This window comes from Eriocheir sinensis, chromosome 19 (assembly GCF_024679095.1).
Source record: "Eriocheir sinensis breed Jianghai 21 chromosome 19, ASM2467909v1, whole genome shotgun sequence".
Classification (NCBI taxonomy): Eukaryota; Metazoa; Arthropoda; class Malacostraca; order Decapoda; family Varunidae; genus Eriocheir; species Eriocheir sinensis.
Window position 1 is genome coordinate 16,477,751 of NC_066527.1, and position 25,609 is coordinate 16,503,359.

Sequence of the window (25,609 nt, forward strand, 5' to 3'; positions counted from 1 at the left end):
AGAACACATCCGAGTGGCGGGCAGCGAGGGAGGCGGGCGGCAAAGGGCGGTTATTTTCCCCACATTTTCCCCGTTATCCTGCGCCGCCATGGACAGGAGAGCAACGTCGCCTTCCCTACCGTGAGATCAGTCCTTCCTTGATGTGTGTGTGGTTGAAAAACGGGGTAATATACACATGGAGGGAGGAAAAGAGGGAAAATGTAAGGGGGGTCGCTGGAAGGAAGGAAGGAACAGGTTGGGGTGAAAAAAAGATTAAAGATAATTTGATTTTTTATTATTATTTTGATTCCGTGACTCTCATTATGCTATTTCCGTTATAGAAGCCTCACTAGTGGTCTTCCTTCTTTAGACAATAGGTTAAGTTGCATTAAGAGAGTGCCATTAATAATTTCGATTTTAGAAGCAAATATGAACAATTATTATTAGCTTCCCATTGATAGTATTTAAGGGGTATAATCGAGTCTTCCTCTGTCATTAGTCCTATCCATTACCTCCCATCCTTTTAGTCCTATCCATTATCTCTCATCCTTTGTCCGTCTATTATTAGTATTACTTGTATTATCGTTATTATCTTTTATCCTATGTCCTGCTTATTACCTCTCATCCTTTGCTGCTCTTATGCTTCCGTAACTCCGCCTATTACCATCATTATTGCTTTCTTACCATTACTATCTTAGGCAATTTGTTTTATGTCAAGTTTCTATGGTTGAGTAAATACGTAGGTATCTATCTATGTATATCTCTATATCTAGCTATTTACAACTATTACCATCGCTACTACTACTACTACTACTGCTACTACTACTACTACTACTACTTCTATAGTCTGTTTCATCCCGTCTGTCCACCAACAAAGCGGGAATTTTGATGGATGTGGCACCTGCGCATTTCTAGTTCGTGAATACGTGAAAATCAACTGTTGTGATAGACATTCAAGCTTATTTTTCAATAATATATTTGAATATTTATGTATACAAAAAACAACTCTGTCGTTTGCATCGATAATCTAACATACAAGCACGCGAAAAGACAAGCTTGTATCAAATAACATAGTCACATCATGCTCGAACGATCTGTGGTTTTCAAATTCTTTGATTGATAGCTCATTTCAGGTATATTAAAAGACATCTGGCTCTGCAAGTGCAAATAAAGGGTATCTTAATAATTTACTGCATGTAAATAACGATTAATAACATAAATAACATGAAAGAGTATAACTGTTGAATACGTTGCTAGGCTATTTCGAATATTAGGCTACCCATGTTATTTACATGCAATACGTCAAAATTCCTTATGTATAGACACTTGCAGAGTCGTATGTCACTTAATTTATGTAGCCTGTACCTGAATGAGATGAAATATGAGTATCTGAAAGGCTATAGATCATTCGAGTATGATCAGACTATACTATTTGAAAAACAAGTTGTTCCTTCGTGTGCTTGTATGGTAATTATCGATGAAAATATGTGTGCGGTTCATATACGATGGCTTGAGGGTTTTTTCTATACACAAACATTTAAATATATCGCTGAAAATATAAAGTTGATCTTCACGCAATCACGAACTCACAATGCGCAGGTGCCACATCTACATTCGCGAGTGGACAGACGGAAAGAAACGGACTATACTAGCAGTGACATCTCAAATATAGAGTTCACTGATACTATACACTACCACCACCGCTACTACTACTGTTACTACCATTACTACTACCCACAAACACCCCCCTACCCTCAACTCTCACTCCCCTTCTTCCCCCACACACTCACCCTCCTCCTCCTCCTCCTCCCCCTCCAGATGCAACACGCCCAGCGCCGCCCCTTCAGCAGAGTACAGACAAACCGCCCTCCTGAAAGACCTGCACAGCCAGCAACCTCCGCACCTGACGATGAAGCCAACAGCAGCCAGGTGAGAGAGAGAGAGAGGTGGTGTGGTGATGCTGCCTCTTAAAACATTATTATTATATTCCTCGTCCTTCGCTTTACCCATTCTCTCACTATTATTGCAGACTCAAGCTTACCATGTATCGTATTTTGCCACATCTTATCACACAACTCCTTAATAAGCTTGCGTATTCTGTCACATCTTTACTATGTCACTTCAGATTTTGACACATTTCACACAACTCATTACACTTACGCACAATGTCATTTTTTGTGTGTGTTATTTTGTCACTTGTTATTTTGTCACACCTTATTTTGCCACGCCTAATTTTGCCACACCTCGTTTTGCCACGGCACATCATCTTACACATACTCTCACACCTTAATATACTACCACTTATACTGTCACATCCTTCCCGTTTTAACGTTATACTTTTGACGTTCGATTCAGGGAGTGACGTTTACCTTTCAGAACCCTGTACAGCGCCACACTCTACCTGCAGTGGCTGAAGGCAGGAGTGGGTGTGCTTGCTACCTGCCAGGACCCAGGTGTGTGGCGGGGGGGGAGGTAGTGGAGGGGGGCAGGGGAGGGTGTTAGAGGGTGGTGAAAGCAGGGAGTAGCGGTTGTGGTGGTAGGGGAAGTAGTAGTAGTAGTAGTAGTAGTAGTAGTAGTAGTAGTAGTAGTAGTAGTAGTAAAAACAGCATTGGTATTATTATTATTATTATTATTATTATTATCATCATTAATATTTTTGTTGTCAGCGTCATCATTATCATCATCATAATCATTCCAGCACTATTATTCTCTCCTCCTCCTCCTCCTCCTCCTCCTCCTCTTCCTACTACTACTACTACGTACTACTACTACTAACACTCCTACAGGTGGTATACCAGAACGCCTCGAGAAACTGTACGCTGATAGACAATGGAAGCAGGACGACTTTTTGATGACTCTTAGAAAATGGGAGATGAAGATGACCCCTGGCTGCCTCCGCCCCCCCTCATCACCACCTCCTCGAGTCCTCCACCACCACCACCAACAACAACAACAGAAAGATCAGCTCAAACATTGTCTTCATCATCATCATCATCATCATCGACATCATCATCATCACCAGACTCCATACAAAAAGGACGTTAGAGTGTTGGTGAGTAGAAGAGTGTGTGTGTGTGTGTGTGTGTGTGAACGGTCATTTTATTGCTAATATTCTTTGTCTTTTTCTTTTTATAATTCTCTATTTGCATTCTTCCTTTTTATTTTTTATTTCTTATTCCCATTCTTTATTACTTTGTTTCCTTTCTTCGTTTATTCTTGATCTTGTTTTTTGTCCTAATCAATCCAATATTTTATTTCCTTTGTCAGTCCATCCAATTATTTATCTATCTATTCATCTACCCACCTACCTCACCTTTTATCTGTCTCTCTATACTATTTCTAAGTGGCAAATACACACACTATAAATTCCACCTTTTTCTACATGTTTTCATTAATCAGTACGTACGTCTTTCTAATCATTTGTTCATTTATCCATCTGTCTACCTATCTACCTGCCTATCTATATCCCAAAAATATCCATCTAGCTTATATATTTCAAAGTAACACATTCAAATAAGACGCAACACCCCCAATGCACAAATAAACCAACACTAATTAACACTCGAAGCAACAAAACACAATAATCACCAATAACAACCGTAAACAGATTCAATGGTCGTTAATTACTTCTCTCATTGCCCGCCAGGTGATAAAACAAGAGGATGAGGAGGAGGAAGCGGTGGGGGAAGGGGGGACAAGACCACGTGTACTTCAGTCTTCCTTGAGCCAGTGTAGAGGGTGGCTGTGTCTTTCCACCCCCACCACCAACACCAACACCCCCTCCGCTCTCCCCGCCCCACCCCAACACCCCCATAGATCAAGAAGGGGTTGGGGGCGAAGGAAAAGTGTGAGGGTAGGAAGGGCAAGGGTCGTCAAGTTGGGGCTATTGTCTTCCCCATCACCTCCCCTTCGTCATATCTCCTCTTCCTCCTATTTGCGCAAGGGTAAGGGGAGAGGGCAGAGGAGGAGGGGAAGAGGGAGAGGAAGGGGGAGGAAGAGAGTGCATGAGGAAGAGGAAGTGGAGCAGAGGGAAAGTGATAAGAGGAGGAAAGAGGAAAGAAGGGACAATGGCGGCAGTGTGGTGGTAAGTGAAGACTCAATGTGTCATGGCGTTACATGTAAAAAAAAAACTTCCACTACCCCGAACTCCCCACCACAGCAGATCAGGGCCCTGGACAACCCCTTAGCCACCCCTATCCGCACCCCCAACCCCCCACAAGCACCCCAGGCCACCCCAATCACCCCCTCCTTCCACACTTTCATTCAGCACGAGATGGCAACCTTGAGGAACACCACCCCACTTCACACCCTCCTAAACATGGACTCTTTTTGGTCACCCCACGCGCCCCTCACCCCTTACACCCCAATCAAACTCGAGATGAACCCCTCAGGCACCTTCACCCCAACCAGAACCCCCCCAGCCCCCCCTGTGTCGCCGTGGGGGGAGGGGGTAAAGATGGCGTTTAGTCCCTCGATGTTTGTGGTCCAAGCGGCGTTGATGGCGGATGGCGCTCGCGGGAGATTATTAGAGAAAGGAGAGACGGAAGAAAGGGAAATAACAAGTAGTATGAGAAAGGGAGAGTAGTATTAGCAAAAGGAGTGAAAGGAGAATGTAGCAAGTAATATAATGTATGTCATGACGCGTCTATATGGATGAGTTACCATATACAATTTTATATTATTTTGACGTATGTACATGTATACTTTATTTATTTTTTGGTAAACCTTCCTTACCTACATAGACAAAGAAACACTGAATTGGCTGCACAAGTTGAAGACATGAGTTATTACTGACTGCTTAATATATGCAACATCCATAATTATTAGGATTTTCAGTTATCAACATTACACTATTATTTTTGTTGGTGTTTAGGAGGAGCTTGAAAATTCTTATTAATTTCATTCATTTATAAAGTTCCTTGAAAGACTGTTGTATATTTCCACCTGTGTGTGTGTGTGTGTGTGTGTGTGTGTGTGTGTGTGTGTGTGTGTGTGAAATGGAAAAGCTAAGAGGAATTGGAAAAAAAATGAAAGGAAAGCTGGAAGAACAATTAGTTAAGCGTAGGTATAACTGCATTGAAAAAGAAAAGAAGGAAAGGAAGATGAAAGTGAACAGGGAGATATTATAGGAAGAACATGGATGAAAACGGAATGTCAGTCAAAAAAACAAAAAAAAAGAGGAAGGACACACACACACACACACACACACAAACACACACACAGAGAGAGAGAGAGAGAGAGAGAGAGAGAGAGAGAGAGAGAGAGAGACAACACGAGTAGTTTGATAATTTCGATACACCAAGTTGCTTTTTATCTATCAAGTACTGGCCCGAGTGCTTTATTTCTTCTTGTACTGGTTAATAAGCTTCACAAATTAATGTAAAGAGAACGAGTAATGAGCAGGCTGCAAAAGATGATGTGCTAGATTATTGAAGTTTGTGTCAACTGGTAGTAACCAATCCCCTACCCATCCTCCCTTACCATGTCCCTCCCTATCACCCCTCCTCCTCCTCCCTTCTCCCTTTTGCACACACACACACACACACACACACACACAGTTGCCAGACTCAAGAATTAGAGATTGGGTGGCATTGTTGTTATTAATTTCACGAAGATAAGGCTTTCATCTTCCCCATCACCTCCTCTCCTTCATTCCTCCTCCTCTTCCTCCTCCTATTTGCGCAAAGTTAGGGGAAGAGGAAGCAGGAGGAGGGGAAGAGGATGTTGGAGGAAAAGAGTGCACAAGGAAGAGGAAGTGAAGCAGAGTAATAATGATAAGAGGAGGAAAACGGAGAGAAGGGACTATGGTGGCTTGGCTAATTTCTCCTCACCATTCCTAGTGTTTGATGCCATGCCTTCAGTGGTGGCAGTGTCCAGCACGGCGGCTTTTACCTGATGTAGTTAAACAACAACCACAAAAAAAAAAGCTATAAACCCGCCAAACGCAGTGTTGCCAGTGATTATTTACACAGTGCAATATCTCATTTTTAATATTGAAATTTTACGTGAATTTATCCAACTGCTAACACGAGAGCATTGAAAAGTACTGCACTTATTTATCAATTTATTTGTGGCTTCAGAATGATGACACAAAACGGATAGAAAAATAATGGAACAAGTCAGTCATATACTCGTCCAGGACCTGTAGAGCGAATGCGTGAGATCACGTGTTACCTGCTGACTCAGCGTCTCGGCCTGCTGACTACTGCAAGTCAGACAGTGTTGTGGCCTGTGGGCGACATACAGGAAGCTGACACCCGTTACCAAGGCGTTTGAGTGCCCGGGGACAAGTGATTCAGTTGAAGCGGCGGCTGATGTCACGCAGAAGAATTCATTTTCCGTGCTGTTTTGGTATGTTATCTACCATGTGTTTTCTGTTTTGGTATGTTATCTACCATGTGTTTTCTGTTTTGGTATGTTATCTACCATGTGTTTTCTGTTTTGGTATGTTATCTACCATGTGTTTTCTGTTTTGGTATGTTATCTGCCTTCAAGTAGTGCAATTTAAAACGAATTTATTCGTCAAATTAATTAAAAAGTCTTTAATTATCTATAATTATTTACTTGTCTATCTGTCCATCTATCTATCTATCTGTCTATCTGTTTGTCTATCTTTACAACTCTATCCATCTATATTTTTTCACTTGTCTATCTGTCCACCTATCTATCTGTATCTATCTGTCTTTGTGTCTATCTGTCTGTTTAAAGAGAAAATAAATCATCACGTAGAGGCTGCATATAAAGCACAACATTAGTAGGTGTGTTGATAAACGTACTGCATTAAGGCAAACACTTTAGATCACAAATGGATGGGGAGGAAAGTTGGCATGAGGAGCTGTTATGTGTAAGCCACCTGCAAGTAAATAGTTGGTGTAGATTACTTAGTTTAGTAGTGTTACGTTACATAAGTGGTGAGGTTAGGTTACTTTATTTGAAAGGGTTAGGTAGCGTGATTGAGTGATAGTTTATTGTTGCAAGTATAAACAAGGGAGAAGGGAGGAGCATGCCATCCCAACCCCCAGGCAGTACAGAGTGTGATTATACAACTAAGGATACATGTGGAAGTAGCACCAGGAAACTAAAAAGATAAAATGGTAGGGGACAAGTGCTAAAAAAATATAGGCCTTGATATTTATTTATTTATTTATTTATTTATTTTTAATTCGTGTAGCTTCGATCACTATAATTTGATACGGTTAGGATGTTACTTCGTGTGTGTGAAATCATGACTGTATATCGTTCGTTTTACAGTTAATTCGGGCCCCGTGCAAACCGGCATACATATATACCCGTACGTAGATTTCAGTGACAACGAAAATGGCAGAAAAGACATGGGAAGAAATTAGTCTGATAAAGGGCAAGTATAGGCTAAAGAAAGAAAAGAGGTAGCGGAAAAGGACAATGAGCTGACTGAACGAAACAAAGTAAGCTAATAATGAGTAACCAGTGAAGTGAAAAAAAAAAGTAAAGAAAACTAATAAACATGGAAAAAAAAGTTAAAACAAGAAAGAAGGCAAGGCGGTACAAATAAAAATAATATATATGAAGAAACAAGAGACTGATTGACATAACAGAAAACAAATAATGAAAGACGAACTCAGCCAAGCAGCAAATAAACCAACAAATCAAATGAAAATAAGAAACAGACTAAAAAAAATATAGAAAATAAACGAAATAAAGACCCCCCCGTGTTAATATACTAGATAAAAGATTGACAATAAATAGAAAACAACCTAAATAGTCTCGTGTTGAAATATAACCACTTAAATACAGACAATAAAGAGAAGATAATCAAGATAAAGTTAGTCCTGTGGCCGTCTTGAGCTCCCACCATGAACTGCGGGGTATGCCACGGGGTGTTCGGCAGGGACGGGCGGGACCCCCTTATGCTGCCCGCCTGTGGCCACTCCCTCTGCCGCCCCTGCCTCGCCCTGCTCACCATGCACAGGGGCTTCCGCTGTCCCATCTGCAGGTAGGACAGAGAGAGAGAGAGAGAGAGAGAGAGAGAGAGAGAGAGAATAAATGCGTTGATATTGTATTTAGAAAGAGATAGCCTTAAGTGTATTTGCTGATTTAATTAAGAGAGATGAATGAATGCTTTGCAAATTTTAGTCATAAAAAGAGTAACTATTTTGCTAGTATTAACACTGCGTCAATATTATATTTTGTTGCACTAACTGATAGGTACCTACCTATTAATTTGTTTATTTAGTGTACGCTCGATTTTCCTTCAGATTGTATTTATTTATATTTTCTCTCACTTCCATTATTATTATTACTACTACTACTACTACTACTACTACTACTACTACTACTACTACTACTACTACTACTACTACTACTACTACTACTACTACTATTACTACTACTATTACTACTACTACTACTACTACTACTACTACTACTACTATTACTACTACTATTACTATTACTACAACTACTACTATTACTACTATTACTATTACTGCTACTATTACTACTACTATTACTACAACTACTACTATTACTACTACTATTACTACTACTACTACTACTACTACTACTACTACTACTACTACTACTATTACTACAGAGAGAAGCAGCCGCATGTGGATTTGTCGTCCCTGCATCCAAACCACGCTCTGCTGGAGGTCCTGGCTGCCCTAAAGGTACCAAGGCGTTCATCAATACGCTGATCTCTATTAGTTACTCTTACTTAACACTGAGGGCCATATTCTTAAACATTCCAGGCACTCACACTTGACAAGGCTTTCGTGGGAGTTGTGGGCATTGCCAGCGATACTTTTATGACATTTGATGATTGATTGATAAGTTTATTGTTGATTTTCACAACAGAGGAGAAGGGAGGAGCATGCCATCCCTTCTCCCAGGCAGTACATAGTGTAGGTAGTGTACAGAATAGGATGTTATCTAGTGCATGGTTACGTAACAAGGCCTCTGTACTACCATGGACGTGAAAAAAACACTTATGTGAACCAGAATAGTCTTCTTTTCGACCTCTGGAAATTTATATGAGCGGCGGAAGCGTCTGAAATACCTATACCTCAGCGAGACAGAATTAAGTAAGGCCACAGCGAGATACCCATTTACTCAAGAATGAAAACTCTTATAATGGTAATAATAATTCTCTCTCTCTCTCTCTCTCTCTCTCTCTCTCTCTCTCTCTCTCTCTCTCTCTCTCTCTCTCTGCACCTTCCATTTTCTTCCTTCTCTCTTTCTCTCTCTCCCTTAAATAATGTGACAAAATATAAATGTGAGTGTGCGTTCGCAGGAAGAAAACGGGCGACAGGTGAGGAAAACAGGAAAGGAAGACAGCAATGGGAACAAGAACAGCAACAACAGCAGCAGTAAGGAGAACTACAACAACGATAAGAGCAAGGAGAGCGTGTGTATGGAGCACGGCGGGGCAAGGCTGGCTTACTGGTGCGGGGCCTGCGATGTGGCGGCCTGCGGGGAGTGTGTGCTGGAGGGCCACGCGGGGGGCGGCGAGGAAGGCGGGAGAGGGAAGAACCACGAGGCTAAAAGATTTGACGCCGCTCTGAGGGAGAAAAGAAACGCCCTGCTAACCATTGTAGAGGAAGTTACGGAGTCTGTTGGTAAGGAGAGAGGGGGGGAGGGGAGGAGGTTGTTGTGGGTGCCAAGATCTTGCTGACACACATCCCATTCAGCACTTTTAATATGCTGGGTGATTTATATTTGCTTACGTAGTGTGTGTGTGTGTGTGTGAGAGAGAGAGAGAGAGAGAGAGAGAGAGAGCACGTCCCCACGGATATTTGGGTACGGCTGGAACCGCACAGTCACCCCCCCCACACACACACACACACACACATCCAGGAGGCGGGACACAGGGCCGTATTTTAAAACATTTCGTCGCCCAAGTTCACATATTTGACAAGGCTTTCGTATGAGTTAGGGCATTTCCAGGAGTAGTTTTATGACCCTGGTGGTAGTTTGACCCTTCCCCAGTAGCATGAGCCTGAAGAAACACTCATTAGAACCCGACTGACACCTTCTTTGACCTTTAAAAAGAGTTGATGTGAGAAGTGATATAATACCACCCACAACCCCCAGCTGACACCCGGCGCCCATTCGCCGCTGGGTGGATATATGGGACACGGAGACTGCACATACGTCACCACTTCTCTCGGGATTCGAACCTGGGACCTCTCGTTTGTGAAGTCTGCAAGAGGTCAGTCGGCCCACAAGTACACGGGGAGCTAAGAGTATATCGTCACCCTCATAAAATAATCGCCTAAGTCATTTTTCAGCGATTTCCAGGTTTTTGTTTACATCGATTTTTCAACACGTGACGCCCATTTTTGTATACTTGCCTTCGTCATTCAGGGTTTGAGTGTTCTAGAATTGGCCTTTTCATTTCTGCCTAAATCTTAAGACAAATGAGGTAATGACATTTCTTTTCTGATTTCCTGTAAAGTAGAAAATAATGACAGGCGGTTTGTCTACGAAGGTGACGATATTTTACATGTTTTCATCTTCCTCATAGTGTTGTTGTTATTAGAGAACAAAACTAGTAATAATGCTCTCCCTCCCCCGCCAGAAAGAGCCGAGGAGCGCTCCGAAGACGGGTCCCAAAACGGCTTCGTCAGGCTGGCCAGGCGGCTGCTCGCGGACATCGACGCCGCTATTGGCAAGCTGCGGCTGGCGAGCTCCTTCCTCGCGTGCCAGGTCCAGGACCGCGAGGACGAGGCCGCCAACCTGGGGCGTCTGCGTCAGGAGATGGACGAACTGCTGTGCCAAGTCCCGCCGGCGTCAACGTCACCGGCAGTAACGGCGAGTCTGGCGGAGCTGCGAGCCGTGGTGGTGAGTGAGAGAGAGAGAGAGAGAGAGAGAGAGAGAGAGAAAAGTGGTGGTGGTGGTGGGGGGGGGAAGGGAGGAGAGTAGGATGGGAAGGAGGTAAGGGAAATTGGGGAGAGAGAGAGATCCAAACTGCTAACGTTGTAACTGCCCATTGACCTTTTTTTTTTCCTTTCACCCCCCTCCTCCTCCCCTCCCTTCCCTTCCCCTTTCATTCTCATCCCTCTCCTCCCTTCCCTTACCGTTCATTCCCATCCCTCTCCTCCCGTCCCTTACCGTTCATTCCCATCCCTCTCCTCCCTTCTCTTCCCCGTTCATTCCCATCCCTCTCCTCCCTTCTCTTCCCCGTTCATTCCCATCCCTCTCCTCCCTTCTCTTCCCCGTTCATTCCCATCCCTCTCCTCCCTTCTCTTCCCCGTTCATTCCCATCCCTCTCCTCCCTTCCCTTCCCCTTTCATTCTCATCCCTCTCCTCCCTTCCCTTACCGTTCATTCCCATCCCTCTCCTCCCGTCCCTTACCGTTCATTCCCATCCCTCTCCTCCCTTCTCTTCCCCGTTCATTCCCATCCCTCTCCTCCCTTCCCTTCCCCGTTCATTCCCATCCCTCTCCTCCCTTCCCTTCCTTGTTCATTCCCATCCCTCTCCTCCCTTCCCTTCCCCGTTCATTCCCATCCCTCTCCTCCCTTCCTTCCCTGTTCATTCCCATCCCTCCTCCCTTCTCTTCCCTGTTCATTCCCATCCCTCCTCCCGTCTCTTCCCCATTCATTCCCATCCCTCTCCTCCCTTCTCTTCCCCGTTCATTCCCATCCTCTCCTCCTTCCTTCCCCGTTCATTCCCATCCCTCTCCTCCTTCCCCGTTCATTCCCATCCCTCTCCTCCCTTCTCTTCCCCGTTCATTCCCATCCCTCTCCTCCCTTCCCTTACCGTTCATTCCCATCCCTCTCCTCCCTTCCCTTCCCCGTTCATTCCCATCCCTCTCCTCCCTTCCTTCCCATTCATTCCCATCCCTCTCCTCCTTCCCTTCCCATTCATTCCCATCCCTCTCCTCCCTTCCCTTCCCCATTCATTCCCATCCCTCTCCTCCCTTCCCTTCCCCGTTCATTCCCATCCCTCTCCTCCCTTCCCTTCCCCGTTCATTCCCATCCCTCTCCTCCCTTCCCTTCCCCGTTCATTCCCATCCCTCTCCTTCCCTTCCCCTTTCATTCCCATCCCTCTCCTCCCTTCCCTTCCCTGTTCATTCCCATCCCTCCTCCCTTCCCTTCCCTGTTCATTCCCATCACTCTCCTCCCTTCCCTTCCCCTTTCATTCCCATCCCTCTCCTCCCTTCCCTTCCCCGTTCATTCCCATCCCTCTCCTCCCTTCCCTTCCCTGTTCATTCCCATCCCTCTCCTCCCTTCCCTTCCCCTTTCATTCCCATCCCTCTCCTCCCTTCCCTTCCCCGTTCATTCCCATCCCTCTCCTCCCTTCCCTTCCCCGTTCATTCCCATCCCTCTCCTCCCTTCCCTTACCGTTCATTCCCATCCTCTCCTCCCTTCCCTTCCCTGTTCATTCCCATCCCTCTCCTCCCTTCCCTGTTCATTCCCATCCCTCTCCTTCCCTTCCCCATTCATTCCCATCCTCTCCTCCCTTCCTTCCCCATTCATTCCCATCCCTCTCCTCCCTTCCCTTCCCCGTTCATTCCCATCCCTCTCCTCCCTTCCCTTCCCCGTTCATTCCCATCCCTCTCCTCCCTTCCCTTCCCCATTCATTCCCATCCCTCTCCTCCCTTCCCTTCCCCGTTCATTCCCATCCCTCTCCTCCCTTCCCTTCCCCGTTCATTCCCATCCCTCTCCTCCCTTCCCTTCCCTGTTCATTCCCATCCCTCTCCTCCCTTCCCTTCCTTGTTCATTCCCATCCCTCTCCTCCTTCCCTTCCTTCCGTTCATTCCCATCCCTCTCCTTCCCTTCCCCCGTTCATTCCCATCCCTCTCCTTCCCTTCCCTTTTCATTCCCATCCCTCTCCTCCATTCCCTTCCCCGTTCATTCCCATCCCTCTCCTCCCTTCCTTCCCATTCATTCCCATCCTCTCCTCCCTTCCCTTCCCCATTCATTCCCATCCCTCTCCTCCCTTCCCTTCCCCATTCATTCCCATCCCTCTCCTCCCTTCCCTTCCCCATTCATTCCCATCCCTCTCCTCCCTTCCCTTCCCCATTCATTCCCATCCCTCTCCTCCCTTCCCTTCCCCATTCATTCCCATCCCTCTCCTCCCTTCCCCCATTCATTCCCATCCCTCTCCTCCCTTCCCTTCCCCGTTCATTCCCATCCTCTCCTCCCTTCCCTTCCCTGCTCATTCCCATCCCTCTCCTCCCTTCCCTTCCCTGTTCATTCCCATCCTCTCCTCCTTCCCTTCCCGTTCATTTCCATCCCTCCTCCTTCCCTTCCCTGTTCATTCCCATCCCTCTCCTCCCTTCCTTCCCCTTTCATTCTCCTCCCTTCCCTTCCCTGTTCATTCCCATCCCTCTCCTCCCTTCCCTTCCCTTCCCCTTTCATTCCCATCCCTCTCCTCCCTTCCCTTCCCCTTTCATTCCCATCCCTCTCCTCCCTTCCCTTCCCCGTTCATTTCCATCCCTCTCCTCCCTTCCCTTCCCTTCCCCCATCCCTCTCCTCCCTTCCCTTCCCCTTTCATTCCCATCCCTCTCCTTCCCTGTCACCTATTCTCCCTTCCCTTCCCATCCTCTTCCTCCTCCTCACCCACCCCTGCAGGAGTATCTCAAGGAGGTAGAAAAGTTCCGTGAAGGTCCCGTGAAAAACATGCTGAAGGAGAGAACCTCGCGGGGGGCGGCGGCGAAGGAGCCCCACGCGTCCCTCGCCCCCGCTGTCGCTGCCTCCGCCGCCATCAACGCCCACGCCGCGGCCCTCTGCAGGAAGGTGAGAGGGGGGTGGGGCGTTGGTTGCAGATTGAATGGAACGTACACCAGAAACCATAGATGAGAGCCTTTTCTATATTTTCATCGTATTGTTGTGCTGGAAGCTTCCCCCGGAGTCTTCCAGAGGCCCATAGACCCCGGGGGAAGCTTCCAGCACAACACTATAATTATTATTTTATTTTAAAGTTCATGCTGCAGCGGCTTGTTTCACCCCTTTATAACTTAGATAATAGTTGCTGTTGAGATACTAGAGAGAGAGAGGGAGAGAGAGAGAGTTATTGGGCTGTATTTTAAGACACCATTGCTTCTCACATCAACTAATTTCTAAAGGGCAAAGAGGGGATCAATCGGGTTTTCATGAGTGTTTTTTAAGGTTCATGGCACAGAAGAAGGGTCAAACTACCACCAGGGTCATAAAACTACCCCTGGAAAGGCCTACAGCTCCTACAAAAACCATGTCAAATATGTGAACTTGGGCAACGAAATGTTTTAAAATACAACCTATTGATATGCTCGTGTTCCTTTCTTACAGGTGGCTTGCAGTGGCAGGGAGGGGCGGTGGGTGGAGGTGGTGGGCAGTGGCGGCGGGCGGGTAGGGAGGGTGAGCTGGAGAAACCACTATCACAGCCTCCTCATGCCCCCCACCCACCACCAAGGCTTCCACATCCACTGTCTCCACCGCCCCCTCTCACCCCGACCTTCCCCAACACATCCCTCCCGCCGCCACCGACTCAAGGTGAGCACACACACAGTTTATTGACCAGTTTTTATATAATTTGAAATACGCAGTAAACAATAAAAAATCCACGAAAATCCATGACTTACACACACACACGATGGGGAGGAAGTGGCACAGTGGTCAGCGTTCTGGCGCGGCATCCTGAAGGACCCGGGTTCGAGCTCCGTCTGTCGCTACTACAGGCTGACAATTTTTAGCCATCGCTGAGTGGCTGATGATTAGCCACATGCTGTCCTGAAAATCACCCATCAACCGATTCTACATTGTCTAAAAAGAGGATCAAGGATGAGTTCTGGGGGCCAGCATGAGCCAAGCAAGATGGGGCCATTATAAAACACAGTCTGCAGTGATATTAGGTAAACTAACACACACTGCCAACCATGTTTCCGTTTTCTTTCAGTGGACGACGGTTCAGACGATGATGCCCGAAGTAAGGAAGGTGTTCCTGGTGGTGGCGTGGGGGCGGGAGCCGGAGGAGAAATGGATGTACTTCACGCTCCACCCCTTCTCCACCTCGCCACACCGCTTCTTCATCAGTCTTCTCCTTGGTGATGATGTTGGTGATTCTTCTCTGCTTGGACCACTCTTTACGACAGTGGTGGGTCTCTCTCTCTCTCTCTCTCTCTCTCTCTCTCTCTCAATACTATTTTTTTTATTTTCCCCTTCAATTTATATACTGTAATTATTCCTCTTTACATTTAATGTCTATATTTCTCCCTTGTATTTTATTTGTTGGTAATATCCTCTTCATACTAATCATGATCATAAAAAGGATGTCATTAGTGAAAGAGAAGTGACTCGCAATAAGTAAAAGAAAGAAGAGCTAATAACATTTTCCCGTAACAGGAGGAGGTGGTGGCAGGGACAGGTGTGAAGGGGATATGCCTGGGCACATACTACCACTACAGGAGGGAAGACCAGGAGGGGAGGGACAAGGAGGAGGAGCACAGAAGTGAGAGCAAGGCAGAGAATGCTGGGGAAGACGAGGCTACGGAATCTACAACTGGACAGTCCTCTTTGCCGTGTCTCCCTTCAGCCGGTGTGTGTCTGTGTTCTTGCCTCTTTCTGTTCTTGCAGGATTGAGTCAAGCTCCAAATATCAAAAACTTTATCACATTTCATCGTCCTTTACAATAGGCGCACCTGACAATCACCATATGGGGGGGTACAAACCTGGCGGAGGGACTTTTTGGGCAGCCATAGCTGGTAACGGGCTAAAGAGTAGCCTATCCAGATATTTTGTTTGTATTTCTTAATGATCCACGAGACATCCTAGAGTTAAATCAAAGTATGTGCTTATCTTTGTATTCATTCATACACACACTGGTAATATTTCTGTGGTGTCTGATTCACTTGTTTGAGTGAAATGCTATTGTGATAAACAGTCACATATTCGTGTCACTAGTATAAATGAAACTCGTAATGAAAGTTTTGCCACCATGAAATATACACAAATAGATAAATATGAAAGCTCACGAAGTCTCAATAAGTGACATCACCTGCTTTGCGCAGTAAAAATATGCTATTTGTGGTATCTGACACCCGCAAAATGGCGTACAGGCTGGCTCGGGCCTGCAGGCTACAGCCTCAACGTTGCCAGATTGTCATACTCAGCCGATTATATTTCCCGACTTCCTACCCCTAAACTGTCTTCTGGGATCCAATAACGAAACTAATTTATAGTTATCGTTAAAAGAGTTAGATCCTGATGTTTCTTGGCAATAGTTAAGCGTCAGAAACGGGTAAATACTGTGCTCTGAGTACGATGACCTGGCAACGGTGGCTATACATATTTTCATGTTATTGTTCTGTTGTTTATTCAATGTTCTGTTCAAGAAAAAGAATACCCATAATTTTAGTTAGTTTTTGGTTATAAGGATTCTTTACGAAATACAATTATAACATTAACTTCTACTAGTTAGGAAGCGTGCTGAATCCTGGATCGGCTACTGTGATGTTAGGTGCGCTTATTACAGGACATTTCTTTGGGTATATATAAAATGGTCCTTTGGTGTAGGTCACAAACATCTGAAAATGTCCATCCTTTGCTGCTGCCTGACCAGTGTTTTCTACCTTTTAGTTCTAAGCTGATCTTTTCCAATTCTGCTAAATCATGTTATGACTACTTTCTGTGCTGAATTTCATCTGCCACCACTCTTAGCAGTCATGAGATCCATTACAGGATTTTTATTTATCACTTAACCCGGTAGCTGTGGGGATCATGTTTCTTAATGGTCCCTCTAAGCGAGAGAAATGAGAAAAAATCATCACTCACACAAATCATTTCATAATATATATCAAAGCATTTGTGATCAGTTTATGCATCATCTATTTTGGGGGGTTTATATCATGGCACAAATTTGGCCTGTCGCTGCTACACGGTAAAGCCACAAATTTGGCCCGTTGCTGCTACCAGGTTAATTAGAATATTAGCTGCTAATCCTTAACTTCATCTGCAGGTGATGTTGTGTGTGTGAGGGAGGAGAGGGAAGAGGACAACAAAGAGGCGGATAGTGAGGGTTACTTACAGTTCTGGCTGGTTACAGAGGGGTGGAGGAAGAGCACTTTCAGCACCTCCCCTGTGGATGGTGTGGCCAGGGTGGAGGTGGTGGGGAGTCTGTTACCCGTCTACCACCACCACCAGCCTCTCCTGGGTAAGTTGCCGGGGTTGGTGGGGGTGAGGGTGGAGGACTGTGGTGTTGTTTTACCCTGTGATGATGAGGGGGAGGGGGTGGGGACTAACACACACCATCACCCCCACCCCCCACCCCAACCTGCCCTCAGATCCAGGGGTGTCCAGACTGAGGAGGAGAGGGAGGGGCTGAGTGTGTTGGGGGTGGTGAGGAGGACAAGACCAGACACCCACTCCCCACTCCTGTCACTGAGGCCAATGGGGAGTGGGAAGACGAATGGTGAGGTTGATGGAGCAAGGATTGGGGAGATAAAAGACAGTAACAAGGAAGATGAAGAGGAAGAATTCGCATGTGTAGATTGGTTCACTGACTGGAAAGATCTCTTGGGTCGTGAAGTTCCAGAATGCCCGAGACGACCCAAAAAGGTGTTGAAGTTACGCAGATTTAGGTAGTAGGGGGACAGAGTCTCAGTGAATTCTACATACATATTTACTTGCAACAATACAATAAGGTCAGGTTGGACAGTATATATTTACATCTTATAGGTATGCCAAGTATCCATATATTTACATAATGAAGTGTAGCCTCAGCAGTATAGTATAAAAAATGCCATTGAAATTTCTGTAAGACCAGCCAGTCACTTCCCTAGGTTGTGTGGGCCATGGATAAGCCCGGGTACATGTTGCAACACAGGAAACAGGAGTGATGCAAAACAGAGCAGGGCAGAAAACAGTGCACCATCAGTTTAAATGTAAGAGCACTCATTGGCACACATGGAAGCACAGTTAAAATGCAGGCCTGTGTCTAGCAGTGGGAGGGCGGCAAAGGAAGTTATTGAGGGATAGATGGGTAGCGAGAGATAGTCGTGACTTGCTCAGGGAGAAGAAATTTTGCTGGGAACAGAAGGGGACCCAGAGATGACGGACCTGTGACTGGCTCAGGGAGAAGGAAGTTAGGGGGGACAGGGGGGCCAGAGATTGAAGGGTTTCCCAATTTGTATGCACTTCCAATTATTATTCACATTAGAAGGGATGAAAAAAATGTGAAATTGAACCGAGGCATATAAAGGAATGCTTCACACAATAAGCAATACCTACCCATCCTTTTGACAAGTTTGATTTTACACTTCATTTCAATTTTCCTTCCACATCCCACATCCCACAGTTATTTTCCTCTTGGGTGTGATAGTTTAGTGGGCATCAAACCATGGAAATAAAAGCCCAGAGAGAAGCAATTCAAACCCCAGTACTGCCATGTAAGGGTAGGAAGAGTACCCAGTCTTAGGGCCACTTTCACAGACAATTTGTTTGTTTTGGTCGTTACCAATGGTGGGGATCGACGCTATAATTTTCCACGTGAAACTGGCCTATGGGGTAGAGGTGGTGAGAGTGGTAAGGTGCGGGGCTAGGCTAACCCCGCAGCCGCCAGTTTAACGTATAAATACTATAGCGTCGATTGCCGCCATTGGTAACGATCAAAATGACTGAGAAAGCGGCCCTTAAACCCTAAAACGATGACCCTATAATGAAAATTGGAAAAAGCTTTAGATAAAATAATGATGATCCCAGTAACTTTCCAGGCCTTGTGTTGATGTAGGGGGATGAGAGGATGGGTAATTAGGATGTGGCGGTGAGTTGGATTAATTTCCTTGTCTTGAGGGTGGTGTCAAGAGTGAAGAGCTGATACCAGGGTTAGGAAAGGGGTGAGTGTGGAGGCGGGAGGGTGCCAAGACCAAGCAAAGGTGGATATTCTTGTGGTGCAGCCCTTTGTAGTTCTTGCCTATTGCTTCTTGCCTCTTCTGTGCATCTGTGGAATGAGAGGGTGTGTGTTTGGAGATCTGTATAATGTTCAGATTAGTACTAAATCCTCACTATGATCACCATGTACATTCACTGCTGTTTAAATATTTAGTAGCTGAGCAGAATACACAGAAGCGTATCAAACCTCCATTTTCATCACTGCTGTTTGAATATTCGGTAACTCTGCTGGACATGTTACGGAAGGTCTAATCCCCTACATGTCCAGCATAAGCACTAAATGTGTCAACAGCGAATAGTGATGGAAATGTAGGTTTCATACTCCTGTGTATGTTATGCTTAAGTACTAGATTTTTCAACACCAGTGATATTAAATACACAGTGATAATGAAGATTTGATATTACTCTGTTATGATTAACAACTAAATACTTAAACAGCAGTGATGGTTAATACAATGATTATAATGAAGGTTCAATACTCCTCTATCTGTGACAATTACGAAATATTTACAGAGCAGCGATGATAATATGGGTTTGGTCCTTCTCTAAATGTTATGCACAACTAGATCCTGACCCATATTCCAAGCTCTCCCTTGTTGTGAGAAGTCTAGTATCACCAACTCAAAAAACAACGGTAGTTTCTAAACAATGTCACCTTCATTAAAATCCACCTGCTCCATTGTCAATGGACTGTATTGGCTATACAGGCAGTGCCACATGTGGCCACTCAACTAAGCTATCCTTTCCATAGAGTTCAAGTTACAGACTAGAGTGCGTCTGAGGCTGTCTCCAGGATACACGGCCATGGTGCTGCCATCACTCCAAGCCGATGATAGCACGCACTTCACTCCTACCTGATTTCAGTTTTTCTCAATGTCAAATAGTAGTCAGGAAATCGAGGAGTAAACTGTGTGCAGTCGTTGGCTTGGAGTGGTGGTGGCACCAAGGCCTTGTATCCTGGAGGTAGCCTCAGACCCACTCTAATACAGAACTTGAATTCTATGGAAAGCACTGCTTTGACAGTTCACCGACTGGCCACGTGTGGCACTGCCTGTATAGCCAATATGGTCCATTAGCCTTTCTGTGTCAAGCCGTTACATAAGAGAAAATTAATGTGTTCAGCATAGCCTGTAGAATAAAATGTTCATAGAAAGCTCATAGGGAACAGGATCTGTCTGACTGATAACGTTGCAACTTACCTCAAGGGAATGGCTTGGGGAAGGGAGCTTCTACGATGGGTGTACATCTTTGAATAGTAGTGATGATGAATATACAGTGATGATGATGAAGGTCTTCTCCTCTTCTGCATGTTGTGTAAAGCTGCTAAAACCTTTCCCTGCAATAACAATGAATGTACAATGTTAGTATTGATTATGATGCATCTTTATTATCTACTTAGTAAACTTTTCCCCACGATAACAATGGATACACAATGTTAATACTGATAATTATGCATCCTATACTTTCATACTTTCTTCCTGCAATAATAATGAATACACAATGTTAATACTGATAATTATGCATCCTATACTTTCATACTTTCTTCCTGCAATAACAATGAATACACAATGTTAATACTGATAATTATGCATCCTATATTTTCATACTTTCTTCCTGCAATAACAATGAATACACAATGTTAATACTGATAATTATGCATCCTTATCTACTAATATCAGTGTGTACTATGCAAGTCCACAAAACCCAATAATCCCAACAGCACCACTTTTCAACAGTGCTCGTATAGGTCTTAACTGTGTACCATAAAATCACAACACATACAATAGCTCAGAAATCATGGGTGCATTTTTCAAGTACTATAAAGACCAGAGATGATAGGTACTGGGAAGTGTGCGTGAAGCTTATCATGAGTAATACACACCTATTCGAAAGTCATGCTCATCCCATACATAGATAACTATTGGGCCTCATGTGCCGGGTAAGAAAGAGTGCATAATATATCTTTGAAAATCATTGTTCACATGCCACACATTTAGTTATTGGAGCTCTAGTATCTTGTAAAAATAATGAGTGCATAATATTCTGAAGAGGTTGTGTTATGGAGCAGAACTGGGCAGCCCCTTTGCTACTAGTTATAAAACCACGTAACCATTTGAATGATGGTTAGTTATATAGTTGAATGTTCACTAATCTTTAAGCTTGCATTTCTAGTTTAAAGTAAAATGTCACTGGTGCCTTGCTACAGACTATGCCTTGTCTACCTTCCCCTACTCGATAGCCAATATGCAAACCAGTCCTTCTCCATACAGCTTTTAACCTGGTCTATCCACTCTTGACATAACCCATAACCTATACATAGATCTGTCTTCCTCCATATGAATACATTATGTGTTAAATACTAATTGCCCTTACCAGTGATTGAAATTACCAGTAGCCTACTGCTCAGAAGTACTTAATCTCATTAAAAAATTTTAATAAGATCTCTTTTAATTGAATGGAATACTTTTCAAAGTAATATGCAGATTTTAATAATTTTTTTTTAACTGAATTGAAGTGGTGGACTTTTTAATGAAATGTGCAAGATTTTGGTGTAAAATTGTTTGTACAAAAAGTTTCATGTAATTTACAGTCAGGGTATGTTGCCAACTTGGATATACCATTTATAATAATTTTTTGAAAGAAATTTATCATAATTGAATAGAAAGAGAATGAATCATCTTTTGCAATAAACATCAAGATACTTTAATTTTTTTAACTTTTGCACTGCAATATTTCCTTGACTAACTGAAACTGAGTGTAGAGATTGTTGAACATGGGCTGACTGTATATATCTAAATGGTACACTTTTGTAATGTAGTTAAGTAATGAATATGTGTGTTAAGCAAGAACAATGAGGTGGTTACCTCTTACGTTAAGTGGATAATTTAAAATTCTCACACTTCATAATGTGAATGTGCAAGATTGTCTATTAACACTTCATAAGGTGTGTGTATAATGCTACTTTTGCTGAACTGTTTAGTTGGTGATACCAAGAGCCACAGAATAGGAGAGTTTGGCCGCCACCATCACAGGCGCCGTGTTGTTCCCAAGAGACACACGCAAAATTCAAACTGAGGCTGATACAACAGTGATTTTTTGTGTGTGTGCTTTTGGTACTGTCAGGATCTCAAAAAAGTACCTAGAGCATGAAAAACACTATTATCGCAGCATCAATTTGAATTTTATATGCATCATTTAGTAACAACAAGGTGCCTATTATAATTACCCAAACTCTCCTCCTCTATGGCTCTGGGTGATGTATATACTTCATGTAAAAAGACGTGTGATATTTGAATACCAAGAAGTGTATGATGTAACCTTTGCTTTCCTTACAGTACATTTAGGCAGTATAATTCATGACAGTTTTACAACACTTGTAATATACCAAGAAGTAGGAATAATTTATCTCCTACCTGAGGTGGTATAATTCATGAAAGGGATATTTGATGTGAACTTAAAACCAAGAATTGTACTGAATAATGTCACTCTTTTTTTTCTATACAACATTTACCTGTAATCAGAAGAGGGACAGATGAGATTTTGATTATTTAAACTATACCAAGAAGCGTAATGCGTAATGTTAACCTTTTCTTTCCTTACTGCACATTCAGGCAGTTATAACTCATGCAAAGGATATACAAATTATTCAAATGTAACGACTCAGCTACTGATGTAAATGATCTCTGAATAAAAATGGAAGTATATGAACAATTTGTAATAGCAGAAAAGTTACCCTCTCACTCCCACCTTGCCCTCCAAAATCTAACCCTTCCACCACAGTCCACTTCCCTCCACTCCCCTTCCTCCTTATCCAGCCTGACCTAACCTCCCACACCATTCAGATTTCTTCCCTCACAACCTCTTCCTTCATCTGTATTTCCTCCTACCTACAACTTGAACTCTTTAAAGAGGAGGGTATCAGGACACTCCTCCCGAAGTTGACCTATCTTTCAGCCACTCCTTTTTTTTTGGGAGCAGTGAGTAGCGGGCTTTTTTTTCACATTTGATTCCTTTTTTTATGCCCTTGAACTGGCTCCTCTGCAATGTATATATAAAAAAAATTGCACCCCTTCCACATCACTCCCCTTACATCTCTATCCTTGCACCCCTTCTCTCTCTCTCTCTCCCTCCCCACTTATAATTTTCTCTTACCACTCTCTCCTTCACTTCCTCCCCTCCCCATTTCACTTTTTCTCTCCATTCTCTTCTCCAATTACTCCTCTTCCAACTACTTCCCTCCCCTTCCCTTTTACCCTACCATTTACCTTCCCCTCAAAATCCGTTTCTCCTAACCTATTTTTTTCACTGTACCTCGTTTTTACTTCCTCAAAACCCTCTTTTTTTTCTGTTCTTGCTTCACTTTCTCTTCATTTTTTTTCTTCTCCCCATCACTCTCCTACCAACCTCCTTTCTCCCTCTCATTCCCTCATCCACCTTTCTCCTCCCTCACTCCCCTACCCACCTCTCTCCTCCTCCTCACTCCCTCACTCAACTCCTCTCCTTCCCCTTAATCCCTCATTCATCTCTTCTCTCCTCAATCCCTTACCCACCTCTTTCCTCCTTCTAACTCCCCTACTCACCTCTCTCTTCCTCCTCACTTCCCCCCCCCCCAACTCTTCTCCACTTCTCTCCCCCCTCATGCACACCCCACTCACCTGCCCTCCCCTCTCAGAAGCCCTTGGCCAGCAGGAAGTCCCGCACTTCCATCACGTACTGTCCCTTGATCTCTATCCTCTGGTGCGGCTCGTGGGCCCTCATGTTCAGCACCTTGGGGTCGCGTCGTTGCTGCAGGTACGCCCTCAGCTCCTCCAGCAGGACCCATATGTCCCCTTCCACGTGGCTGATCTTCGTGCGGTACCTGGGGGGGTGCGGAGGGTAAGGGGCTGGTGGGGGTGGTAGGGGTGGATTGGAGAGAGTTGGTGATGGTGGGAATGAAGTGGAGAAGGTTAATAATGACAGGGGTGATATGGAGGAGGGGTTGGGAGAAAGGGATTTTGAGGAGTGGGGGGGAAAAGGGAAGGGAAGGAAAGCACAGTTGGAAGGGGAAAAGGAGAGTTGTTTGAGGTTTGAAATAGGTGAGAAGAGAATGGAATAAGGCTGAGGGAGATGGTAATGGTAAAGGTAAATGATGGGGGTGGGGGGGTGGGGGGTACTAGAGGTGCTTGAATGTGATGGGTGGAGAGTGCAAAGAGGTAGAGAAGAGTTACTGAAGGAAGAGGAAGGAGTTGAGTGGTGAGAGTTTTAGGAGTAGAGAAAGTGATTGGGTGGGTGGTGGTGGATGGAGAGGGGACTGAGGTGGGAGAAATGCATGGATAGGTGAATGGATGGAGTTAGTGGAGGAAATAAAGTACCTACTGTGTGGATTATGTGTAGCTAACCAGTAGGAGTGTGATATCTAGGCGTGTGGAGAGAGATGTGGATGATAGGTGGAGGAGGAGGAGGGTAACTGAGAGGAAGTAAAGTGCTGTGTGGATTATGTGTAGCTAACCAGTAGGAGTGTGATATCTAGGTGTGTGGAGAGAGATGTGGATGATAGGTGGAGGAGGAGGGTAACTGAGAGGAAGTAAAGTACTGTGTGGATTATGTGTAGCTAACCAGTAGGAGTGTGATATCTAGGTGTGTGGAGAGAGATGTGGATGATAGGTGGAGGAGGAGGGTAACTGAGAGGAAGTAAAGTACTGTGTGGATTATGTGTAGCTAACCAGTAGGAGTGTGATATCTAGGTGTGTGGAGAGAGATGTGGATGATAGGTGGAGGAGGAGGAGGGTAACTGATGTGGTGGTGGTGGCCGGTAGGTATGTAGACCAGGGATGTGGAGTCGGTGGAGTCAGCTACTTTTGGTCGGAGTCGGAGTCGGTAAAAATACCCCCGACTCAGACTCCTTAACATAATCAGTTATTGTGTAATGTAGTTGTGAAGTTTTTTTCTTTTACATTATCTAGATGTTGTCTATATGGAGTAAACGTAATTTGGATGTAAATACATGTAAGAAAAGGGACCTCAAGAGTCTACTGGAGCTACAGGCAGCATCTAAAAAAATAAAAAAATAAAAAAATAAATAAATAAATAAATAAATAAATTAATAAATAAAAAAAGAGGGGGAGGGGCATGGGGGCCGGAGTCGGAGTCACAACTTTAAAATTTCACAGAGTCGTAGTCAGAAAATTTTAACTTCAACTCCACACCCCTGATGTAGACGAACCAACTCAATCACTCACTTGTATACGTATTCATTCAACTTATTCATTCCCTCTTTGATCTTTCTCTTCCTATAGTTCCATGTTCCTTGTCTCTTCCCCATCTTCCTCCTTCCTTTTCCATGTGTTTTCCCCTATTTCTAACTTCCTTACCCCTCCCTTGCCTTTTCGTATCCCCTATTTACCCTATTTACTCCCACTCCCTTCCTCTCACACTTATTTACTTCTCTCTTGCTTCATTTTCTCATATGCCCTCCTTTCTTCACTTTTCATGCCTTTTCTTCTTCATCCTCTCTACCTCCCTTCCTTTCTCTCTCCTTCCATCAGTTCCTCTGCTCCATAACCTGTCTTTCGCCACCTTTTCCTCCCTCCCTTCCTTTCTCTCTCCTTCCATGAATTCCTTTGCTCCCTAACCTGTCTTTTGTCTCCGTTTCCTCCCTCCCTTCCTTTCTCTCTCCTCCCATGAATTCCTCTGCTCCATAACCTGTCTTTCTCCTCCTTTTCCTCCCTCCCTTAACATTCCCTCCCCTCCTAACATTTCCTTCCCTCCACTTCCCTCCTCCTCCACGCCATCTTTCCCTCCAT

General features: G+C 44.4%; 2 protein-coding genes across 12 annotated transcripts in view; one reads left to right on the forward strand and one right to left on the reverse strand.

Moving 5' to 3' along the window:
- LOC127000795 (uncharacterized) lies at positions 1–18,148 on the forward strand. Of its 10 annotated transcripts, none has more exons than XM_050864842.1 (15): positions 1–120; positions 1,798–1,908; positions 2,356–2,432; positions 2,766–3,031; positions 3,626–4,063; positions 6,060–6,330; positions 7,231–7,951; positions 8,552–8,627; positions 9,251–9,575; positions 10,538–10,800; positions 13,536–13,700; positions 14,232–14,435; positions 14,839–15,036; positions 15,285–15,477; positions 16,897–18,148. In XM_050864842.1, exons 7-15 carry the CDS (start codon positions 7,812–7,814, stop codon positions 17,520–17,522), a joined length of 2,190 nt encoding a protein of 729 aa, XP_050720799.1. In that variant the 5' UTR covers positions 1–120; positions 1,798–1,908; positions 2,356–2,432; positions 2,766–3,031; positions 3,626–4,063; positions 6,060–6,330; positions 7,231–7,811; the 3' UTR covers positions 17,523–18,148. The 10 variants fall into 10 exon arrangements, with proteins under 10 accessions (XP_050720799.1, XP_050720801.1, XP_050720805.1 ...); XM_050864844.1 differs by having other exon boundaries at positions 3,626–3,923; XM_050864848.1 differs by having other exon boundaries at positions 3,626–3,832.
- Positions 17,546–25,609, reverse strand: part of LOC127000796 (probable 39S ribosomal protein L49, mitochondrial) — a 12,810-nt gene continuing 4,746 nt past the window's right edge. For both annotated transcript variants that reach the window (XM_050864853.1, XM_050864854.1), the window contains exons 5-7: positions 23,483–23,685; positions 20,027–20,163; positions 17,546–18,876 (exon numbers count right to left, since the gene is read on the reverse strand). In XM_050864853.1, the coding sequence (XP_050720810.1) occupies positions 23,496–23,685 (190 nt within the window). In that variant the 3' untranslated portion in view covers positions 17,546–18,876; positions 20,027–20,163; positions 23,483–23,495. The remainder of the gene's footprint in view (positions 18,877–20,026; positions 20,164–23,482; positions 23,686–25,609) is intronic.